Below are 11,164 nucleotides of genomic sequence, written 5' to 3' on the forward strand. Positions count from 1 at the left end.
AACAATTGAAAAGAATGCGTTATAATTTAACTTACCACAATTGAAGTACAATTAGGTTAAAAAATTATTGACGTAGCCTAACAATGAACAAAACAAATATAGCATTTTAAAAACTAATATATACACTTAATCACCTCTACAGTAATTTCTTTAAAATAATTGGTCAGTCATAAGTAATTAGACCTTTCTTGTAGTACAATATTTCATTTAGAAAACTTAAAATGTTATCAAATTCAATAAAAAATAATAATCTTTTCTATTTTTAATTTAAAATGTTTTTTAAATATGTATTTATAGTTGAATATTTCTCAATGTTTCTATATAATTATATTTTTTATTTTTTAGACAATTATAATTTTACTAATATTTCATTATCTTTTTTTTATTATATTATATTTCAATTATGAAACTAAAAAAATTTATCAAAACAATTAAAACAGATACTTTTTCTTTATTTTGAATTTAAAATACTTTGAAAATGCTTCTGTATTCTTTAATTTTTTCTCATTTTTTAATATAATTCTATTATAAGATTTTAAAATTTTTTATTTTTTTAATGTTTCTACCTTGAGATTTTTAGAAAACTTGATGTTATTAATATTTTTTCTTATCTTCTTTCTATATCACAAGATTTCAATTAAAACAATTTAATTTTTTCTCCAATAAAATAAAAAAATAACCTTTTTATTTTTATTTTTTAGTTTAAAATATTTTTAAAATATTTATCTATTTTTAAATATTTCTCATTTTTGAGATATAATTATACCATAAGCTTTTTAGTTAATTTTATTTTTTAAATTTTAGAAAATGATACTTTAGTAATATTTTATTAAATTCTTTTTTCTATAGCACAAGATTTCAATTAAAAATCATTTCAAACTTATCAAATTATGTTTTTAAGAGAAAAGATTTTCTTTTCCTTTCAAGATATAACAACTTATTCTTTTCAAGATGTAAAAAGATAAAAGATATAACTAGAACATCAAATTCAATCAATGCAATGCAATAACGTCAAGTAATAAACATTGAAAAATTAAAATAATTGATATATCCAATTTGGTATTTTTTATTTTATTTTATGAATAAGTTTTATATATTATGATTACCACAACGATTATTATAATAATATTTTATTGTATAATATTTTCTTAATTATCAATAAAATTACAAATATTTTCAAGTAATAAAAAATAAAAATTTAAATGAAAGGATACACCACTTTTTTCTTCTTTTTTAACAATTGAAAAGAATGTGTTATAATCTAACTTACCACAATTGATGTACAATTAGATTAAAAAATTATTAACGTAGCCTAACAATGAACAAATCAAATATAACATTTTAAAAACTAATATATACGCTTAAGCACCTCTAGAGTAGTTTCTTTTAAATAATTGGTTAGTCATAAGTAATTAGGACTTTTTTGTAGTACAATATTTCAATTAGAAAACTTAAAATGTTATCAAATTTTATAAAAAATAATAATCTTTTCTATTTTTAATTTAAAATTCTTTTTTAAATATGTATTTATGGTTGAATATTTCTCAATGTTTCTATATAATTATATTTTTTATTTTTTAGACAATGATAATTTTACTAATATTTCATTATCTTATTTTTTTTATTATACTATCTTTCAATTATGAAACTAAAACAATTTATCAAAACAATTAAAAAAGATACTTTTTCTTTATTTTGAATTTAAAATACTTTGAAAATGCTTTTGTATTTTTTAATTTTTTCTCATTTTTTAATATAATTCTATTAAAAGATTTTTAAATTTTCTATTTTTTTAATATTTCTCCCTTAAGATTTTTAGAAAACTTGATGTTATTAATATTTTTTCTTATCTTCCTTCTATATCACAAGATTTCAATTAAAACAATTTAAATTTTTATCCAATAAAATAAAAAAGTAACTTTTTTATTTTTATTTTTTAGTTTAAAATATTTTTTAAATATTTATCTATATGTGAGTCAAGGTTTCCACACCTTGCCAAGGTTCCCACACCTTGTTTCTATGTGAGTGAGGGTTCCCACACCTTGCCAAGGTTCCCACACCTTGTTTCTATGTGAGTCAAGGTTCCCACACCTTGCCAAGGTTCCCACACCTTGTTTCTATATGAGTCAAGGTTTTCATACCTTGTCAAGGTTCCTACACGTTGTTTCTATGTGAGTCAAGGTTTCCGCACCTTGTTTCTATGTGAGTCAAGGTTTCCACACCTTGCCAAGGTTTCCACACCTTGTTTCTATGTGTGTCAAAGTTTCCACACCTTGCTAAGATTTCTACAACATTCACCTTTCCCGATTGATATAGCAGCTCGAAGTCATAGTCCTTCAGGAACTTCATCCATCTCCTTTGTCTAATGTTCAGCTCCTTCTGATCAAACAAATACTTGAGACTCTTATGATCGCTGAATACACGAAACTGGACACCATAGAGGTAATGCCTTTAGATCTTCAAAGCAAACACTATGGTTGCCAACTCCAAGTCATGACTGGGTAGTTTCTCTCATGAACCTTAAGTTGCCTTGAAGCATATGCCACTGCCTTCTTCTCTTGTATTAGTACACAACCGAGCCCAAGGTTAGAGGCATCACAATAAATCTCAAAGGGTTTTCCAACATCAGGAATCACCAATATAGGAGCACTGGTCAACCTTCTCTTTAGCTCCTGAAAGCCCTCCTCACACTGGTCCGTCCAAGTGAAGGGGTGGTCCTTCCGAGTAAGCAGTGTCAGAGGCGCCACTATCTTGGAGAATCCCTCGATGAATCTCCTATAGTAGCCGGCTAGACCCACAAAGCTTCTTATTTCTGTTGCAGACTTGGGACTTTCCCACTTTACCACTGCTTTGACCTTTGCTGGATCCATAGCTATACCTTGTGCGGATATCACATGCCCCAAAAATTGTACCTCGTCCATCCAGAACTCGCACTTAGACAGCTTGGCATATAGTTGTTTCTCCCTCAAGACACTGAGCACCAACCTCAAGTGTTCTGCGTGTTCCTCCCGACTTTTGGAATAGATAAGGATGTCGTCAATGAAGGCAACAACAAACTTATCTAGGAACGGTCTGAAGATCTTGTTCATATAGTCCATGAATAATGCTGAGGCATTGGTCACACCAAACGGCATCACCACGTACTCATAATGTCCGTACCATGATCGGAAGAAAGTCTTCTGTACATCATCCGCTTTCACCAAAATCTGGTGGTATCCCGACCGCAGATCTATCTTGGAGAACACTGATGACCCGTGCAGTTGATCCATCAAATCATCAATTCGCGGAAGGGGGTACTTGTTCTTGATAGTCATATTGTTCAATTGCCTGTAGTCCACACACATGCGTGAACTCTCATCCTTCTTCTTCACCAACAGCACTGGTGCTCCCCAAGGCGAAGTGTTGGGTCAGATGAACTGCTTCTCCATCAGTTTCTCTATCTGTTTCTTGAGTTCCACTAACTCTACCAAAGCCATGTGATATGGAGCCATCGACATCGGGCATGTTCCTGGTACCAGATCAATAGAGAACTCCACCTTTCTATTGGGAGGCAACCCTGGTACTTCATCCGGTAATACGTCTTCAAACTCATGCACCACAGGTATGACCAATGTTCCCTCCTTCTCCCCTACCTCCATACGAGCGAAGATTATGAAGCATTGCGCACCACCCTGAATCTCCTTCACCACTCCCTGAGGAGACACCAACTCAAGCTCCTCAGAGTCGGGGAACAACAATCTTTTCTCACGACAATCTATCAGAATGCGATTGGCAGAGAGCCAATCCATCCCTAAGATCACTTCCAACTCCTGTAGAGGTAAACATATTAGATTTACCTTGTATCTGCGTCCCTCTACCTCCACCGGAAGCCTAGCACACAAGGACGACATCCTGACCAGACCCGACGCCGGGGTAGATACTGCCAGTTTGCACTGCAGCTCGCGCACCGGTAGACCCAGACGCTCCACACAAGCAATTGACACAAAAGAGTGTGTCGCTCCAGAATCATACAGTACACACAAAGATTCACCAGCTATCATGCATCGACCCATAACAAGATTACCTAAGCCTGCAGCCTCTGCTCCGGTCATGGCATACACCCTGCCTGTCGCCTGAGGCCTGTTGCCTCTGTCCCTCCGCTGGTGTTGGTGAGGGGTTTGAACCGGAGGGCGTGTTGTTGCCCTAGCAAGAGTGAGATAGTCCTTCCTAAAGTGGCCCTCCTTGCCACAGTTGTTGCATCTACGGTAACCCTCCATGCATGGGCAATCACTCCTCAAGTGGGGACCTCCACATATATAGCACTAGACCCGACCCTACTAAGGAAAAAATCTCCTAGACCCTTGAGATTGATGGTCAGGTTTGTCATATGGTCGCCTTCGCTCCTCATGTTTGGAGTTGGACCCAGATTGTCCCCCTACCCTCTGAGACTGTTGAGGCCTCTGACCCTCCACTTCGTTCTTCATCTTCTCCATTACTCTGCATTATCCACCAGAGTAGCAAAATCCTTGATGGATAAGGGTGCTACAATCAAGCGAATGTCGTCGCGAAGTCCATTTTCAAACTTGCGATATCTCCACTCCTAGTCGAGTGGCAAGGTATAGAAACGATTGAGGTGTTTGAACTTCTCAGCATATTCAGCTACTGACTTCCCTCCCTGGGTGAGCTGGAGGAATTCCATCTCCTTGGCATATCTGACACTGTTAGGGAAATATTCCGAGAGGAACTTCCCCCGGAAGGCCTCCCATGTGACTGGTTCTCCCCTTTCCTCCATGATGGATTTCGTGCTAATCCACTAGTGTTTAGCTTCTCTGGTCAACATATAGACTGCAAAAGCCAACCTGTTATCTGCTGGGCACATCTTCGCGTCGAAGATTCTCTCCAGGTCCTTCAACCACTGATCGGCTGCATCCGGGCTAGTCTTCCCATTGAACTTCACTAGATGATGCTTCAGGAAGTCTTCCAGACTCCACTCCCTGACTGGTGGTCGTGGCTCAGAGCCAAACACATGGGCAACCACCCTGTTCTCCTCCAGCTGGCGGAGTGCCTCCATGTGCTGCCGGTGGGCATCCTCAGCAGCCACCCTAGTAGCCTCCATCTGTTGCATCACTAGCTGTTGCTGCTCAAGCGACGCTACCTGTCACTGCATGGATGCTTCGTGCTGCTGCATCATAGTTGTGCTTTATTACGTCATAGCAGTCACCATCGCCTCTATTACCCTAGCGATATCGGGTACGTCACCCTGAGAGGATTACGGAATCCTACGAGGAGGTGCCATAGTTCACTGGCTCACAAAAAATCACTTGGTTAGGTTTGATAAGACAGGAAATTTAACCAGAACACTAGAAAAGACACAGAGAAAGTTAAGCGGACATCCAAGTCCACAGACCTAAGGAATGACCGCTCTGATACCATAAATGTAGCACTCATTTAATTAATAGTCGTAATTGAAGGAAATGTCACAACAAAATAGTATAGTAGCGCAGTCTTAGAGTTTCCACAATCCGCCTTACGATAAACCAAGGCATACAACGATATCAAACTAAACAGATACAAAAATTTAATTGAAATGAAATTGGAAGTTTAAAGGACAACCAATACATGGGCCGTGGCCCCAAAAGAAAGCTCAGAATAGAAAATCCAACCCAGATGACTAAGCAGCGGAGTCACCGTTCCCTTGTTGACCGCAAGGACCTCGCACATCTGCTCCTATCAATTAAATTGATGATCATCGCAAAAGAGAAGAGCCACATACAAGACAACCATACAACAAACAGGGTAAGCTAGAGTAAAACAGTTCAACAAGTAGTTACATGTCAATACACAATCCAAGCATTTCATATATCATCCAAACATGTTCTAACATTTCAAACAGACTCTGACTCGATTCATCCGGATACATATAGTCTAGTTGAATTCAGCCGATGCTTGCACTTGTGGTGGATACCTCTGCTCACCTCCGAGCTGCTCACCCCCGAGCTATGTGTTACAAGTGTTACAATGAATCAATTCCCTCACACACAAGGTTAGCCATTAAGGAGTTTCAGGCCTCCTGCTACTCTCACCACAAGAGTCAGTCCACTCTAAGTGAGACTAACTGACTTCTTAGAGTGTTAGGATGCAACCTTACCTTGAATCCTTACCAGATCATATAGATGGGGCACCACCATGATCACCCACTAACATGGGCCATGGAATTACGTCTTGACCACTGAAGTGCGACCCTGAAAGTCTCACCTAGAGGCTCCAAGGAATTACACACTGACACATACCAATCATAATCAAACCAATACTATTTAACATGCACAGGTATATACATATATGTATATATATCACGTCAACCTTCACAATTCCATTCTCACTTGTGTTTCATATTGAATCCATCCCACTCATCCTTCACAAATTACCAATGTAGGAGTGTATTCCCTACCAACACCATGCCACATTCATTGATCCACATTCCCTCATATCTCATGTCAAAGCCATACCAAACCCATCGTTTCAAATTCCATGAATCACCTCATACAATCAACATGCTCAACTCATATTAAAACTCATGAATCATAATTCCCTCTCCCTCATACAAGGTCACTCAATTCATACAGTTCATACCCAAGGTAAAGCATAAAAAGCCAAACATACAATTAAGGCCCCAACAACATAAAAGGTACAGTTGCATAAAGAAATCTCGTGCTAGTCTCGCTCAAGCCACAGGGTCTCGCTTAGGCGAGACTGTCATTAGGGAACCCTGCGAGGCCCGCGGATTCTCGCTTAAGCGAGCTGTTACTCGCCTGGGTGAGCATGTCCCTCGCCCAAAAGAAAAGCTTCCTCGCCTGAGCTACGCCTACAGCACAAACCTCAAATCCCCACTCGTCCTCGCTTAGGCGAGCCTCTCTCGCCTGAGCGAGATGGTGTCTCGCTCAAACAAAAGCTCTTCGCCTGAGCGAGAGCTCGAGCGCGAGTCTGGGTCTATCTTTGTAAGTCTTTCCTGGGCGAGGCCTGGTCGCCTGGGCGAGACAGACAGGTCTCGTCACTGATCACCCTGCACAGTCATCCAACCACACCCCAAACAGCAATATACATGTATTTAACATTTCACAAAGGCACCATACTCATACAAAACATAAAACAGTGACAACCCATACAAGAAATAGACTTGAACAAAAATCCCTAGCTGCCCTTACCTGGAATGAGCTAGTTTTAAGACCTCGACAACGAACAGCGAAACACCACAACCCTATGAGAAGATTACGGAGTTGTAAAAACGATTAGAGGGTGTTTAATACCGAAGCTCTAACACTAAACACGGAAACAGGACTAGAGATCGAAAAATGTGGGTTGGGAGTACTTACGTGAGCCAAAATGGTCAAGTTGAACGTGAGACTGGGCACACTATGGAACCCTAGTACAGGCGGCAACAACACCTCAAAGAAAAGTGAGGGATATGTTTTTCCGAAAACTGGGCACAAGTTAGGGTTTGGGCACTTTAGGTCAGAAATCGAACTTGGCCAATCCCCCTTAGGCCCATAAGATTGGACAACCTATAAAATAATGGGGCAGAAACAATTGGGCCCTACTGTTTCTATATATTTATATTTTTTATTTTTTAGACAATGATAATTTTTATTTTTTATTATATTATATTTCAATTATGAAGCTAAAAAAATTTATCAAAACAATTAAAAAAGATACTTTTTCTTTATTTTGAATTTAAAATACTTTAAAAATACTTCTGTATTTTTTAATTTTTTCTCATTTTTAATATAATTCTATTATAAGATTTTTAAATTTTCTATTTTTTTAATATTTCTCCCTTAAGATTTTTAGAAAACTTGATGTTATTAATATTTTTTCTTATCTTCTTTCTATATCACAAGATTTCAATTAAAACAATTTAAATTTTTATCCAATAAAATAAAAAAAGTAACTTTTTTTTTAGTTTAAAATATTTATCTATTTTTAAAATATTTATCTATTTTTAAAATATTTATCTATTTTTAAATATTTCTCGTTTTTGAAATATAATTATATTATAAGCTTTTTAGTTAATTCTATTTTTAAAATTTTAGCAAATGATACCTTGGTAATATTTTATTAACTTTTAGTTTCTATAGCACAAGATTTCAATTAAAAATCATTTAAAACTTATCAAATTATGTTTTTAAGATAGAAGAATTTCTTTTTCTTTCAAGATATAACAAGTTATTCTTTTAAAAATGTAAAAGATAAAAGATATAACTAGAACACTAAACTCAATCAATGTAATGCAATAACGTCAAATAATAAACATTGAAAAATTAAATTAAATGATACATCGAATTTGGTATTTTTTATTTTATTTTATGAATAAGTTTTATATATTATGGTTACTACAACCATTATTATAATAATATTTTATTTTACAATATTTTCTTAATTATCAATAAAATTACAAATTATTTTCAAGTAATAAAAAAAAAATTAAATGAAATGATACACCACTTTGTTCTTCTTTTTTAACAATTGAAAAGAATGTTTTATAATCTAACTTACCACAATTGAAGTACAATTACGTTAATAAATTATTGACTTAGCCTAACAATGAACAAATCAAATATAGCATTTTAAAGACTAATATATACGCTTAAACACCTCTAGAGTAATTTCTTTTAAATAATTGGTCAGTCATAAGTAATTAGGACTTTCTTGAATTACAATAATTCAATTAGAAAACTTAAAATGTTATCAAATTTAATAAAATATAATAATCTTTTCTATTCTTAATTTACAATGCTTTTTTAAATATGTATTTATGGTTGAATATTTCTCAATGTTTCTATATATTTATATTTTTTATTTTTTAGACAATGATAATTTTACTAATATTTCATTATCTTTTTTTTATTATATTATATTTCAATTATGAAACTAAAAAAATTTATCAAAACAATTAAAAAAGATACTTTTTCTTTATTTTGAATTTAAAATACTTTGAAAATGCTTCTGTATTTTTTAATTTTTCTCATTTTTTAATATAATTCTTTTATAAGATTTTTAAATTTTCTATTTTTTAAAATTTCTCCCTTAAGATTTTTAGAAAACTTGATGTTATTAATATTTTTTCTTATCTTCTTTCTATATCACAATATTTCAATTAAAACAATTTAAATTTTTATCCAATAAAATAAAAAAAGTAACTTTTTTATTTTTATTTTTTAGTTTAAAATATTTATCTATTTTTAAATATTTCTCGTTTTTGAAATATAATTATACTATAAGCCTTTTAGTTAATTCTATTTTTTAAATTTTAGAAAATGATACTTTAGTAATATTTTATTAAAGTTTTTTTTTATAGCACAAGATTTCAATTAAAAATCATTTAAAACTTATCAAATTGTGTTTTTAAGATAAAAGATTTTCTTTTTCTTTCAAGATATAAGAAGTTATTCTTTTAAAAATGTAAAAAGATAAAATATATAACTAGAACATAAAATTCAATCAATGTAATGCAATAACGTCAAGTAATAAACATTGAAAAATTAAATTAAATGATACATCCAATTTGATAATTTTTATTTTATTTTATGAATAAGTTTTATATATTATGATTAGCACAACCATTATTATAATAATATTTTATTCTATAATATTTTATTAATTGTCAATAAAATTACAAATTATTTTCAAGTAATAAAAAATAAAAATTTAAATGAAATGATACACCACTTTGTTCTTCTTTTTTAACAGTTGAAAAGAATGTGTTATAATCTAACTTACCACAATTGAAGTACAATCTATTACATATTAAGAAAAGAAGATACCACCAATTACTACATTATCCATTTTCTTTTATTGACAAGTGTCATAAAATTTAGTTTTTTCGTTATTTTCGAACTGTGTAATAAAAGGATCCTGGTTCGAATCCTACAAAAACTAATTTGTTTTGTTTTTTCATTTATTTATGATTTCAACTATACGTAATATTATTATTTGTAATATTTTTATAAGTATTATTATTTGTAATTATTAATAATATTATTATTATAAATATTAATTGTAGTGATAGTAATAAAATTATAACCAATATTAATATAATAATAATAATTATTATTATTATATGTTACTATTATATATTATTATTAGTATTATTAACATTATTATTATATATTATTATTATTATTAAAAAAAAAGTAATTAGAAAAATTATTAACTATAATATACAAAAATTAATAGTTAAATTAGTAGTGAAATTATTAATATTACTATTAGTATTATTACTATTATATTTTGTTATTATAAAAATTATTAACATTATTAGTAATAGTAAATTATTGTTGTTATTATTATTGTTATTATTATTATTAGTATTATCAACAATATTAACGTATAATATATTAATATTATGATTATATATGATTGTTGTCATTATTAAATTTATTGATAATATTAGTAGTAGTAAAAATATTAGTATAGTATTACTTATAATATTAATATATAATATTTTAATTTTTTTATATATTTTGAAAAAAAACTAGAAAAATTTATTATTACTAATAATATTATTATTATGAGTTTTAATGATATTATTATTAATAAAATTATTACTATTATTATTATTATTATTATTATTATTATTATTATTATTATTATTATTATTTACGGTTATTAGTACTATACTTATCATAAATAATATTAGTATTATTACTATTATTTAATTTTGATACAAGATTATACTTGAATTATTTACATTTTTATTATTTGGATTGTAGTATTTAGATACACATTTTACTTTTATATACTACAATATTATATTTTAATTACGTGCATTTTAATTTGCTTTGTTGTTGGTTTGTTTTACATTTGAGTAATTAGTTGAATCCAAAAACGTAGTTACTAAAATTAGTAAAATAATAAAACTAAAATGTAGTTTTTTATTATAAATAATCATTTAAATTTAAAAAATAATAATTAGCATTAGTATTAATATTAATATAATAATAATTATTATTATTTTTATTTTTATTTTAAATAATATTAGTGTTATTATTATCATATTAATATCAATCTTAGTATTATTATTTGAATTGTATTATTTAGATACACATTTTACTTTTATCTATTATGGATTATATATTAATTACTTGCATTTTTATTTGTTTTGTTGTTGATTTATCTTTACATCCGAGTA

At 31.0% G+C, this 11,164-nt stretch overlaps 1 protein-coding gene across 1 annotated transcript; it reads right to left on the reverse strand.

Moving 5' to 3' along the window:
• Positions 1-3,407: 3,407 nt before the first annotated feature.
• Positions 3,408-4,256, reverse strand: LOC114163542. Its single transcript, XM_028047845.1, has 2 exons — positions 3,837-4,256; positions 3,408-3,692 (listed from the first exon to the last, which is right to left on the reverse strand). The coding sequence occupies exons 1-2, from the start codon at positions 4,254-4,256 to the stop codon at positions 3,408-3,410; spliced, it is 705 nt and encodes a 234-aa protein (XP_027903646.1).
• Positions 4,257-11,164: the final 6,908 nt, after the last annotated feature.

This window comes from Vigna unguiculata, chromosome 9 (genome assembly GCF_004118075.2).
Source record: "Vigna unguiculata cultivar IT97K-499-35 chromosome 9, ASM411807v1, whole genome shotgun sequence".
In the NCBI taxonomy this organism is placed as follows: domain Eukaryota; kingdom Viridiplantae; phylum Streptophyta; class Magnoliopsida; order Fabales; family Fabaceae; genus Vigna; species Vigna unguiculata.

Bases quoted from the DNA above. Each gene is read 5' to 3' on its own strand.
- LOC114163542 (XM_028047845.1), bottom strand. From the start codon at position 4,256: ATGGAGGGTTACCGTAGATGCAACAACTGTGGCAAGGAGGGCCACTTT. The intron at 3,693-3,836 runs GTAAATCTAATA...GTGTCTCCTCAG, and splicing joins TAGAGGGACGCAGATACAAG to GGAGTGGTGAAGGAGATTCA.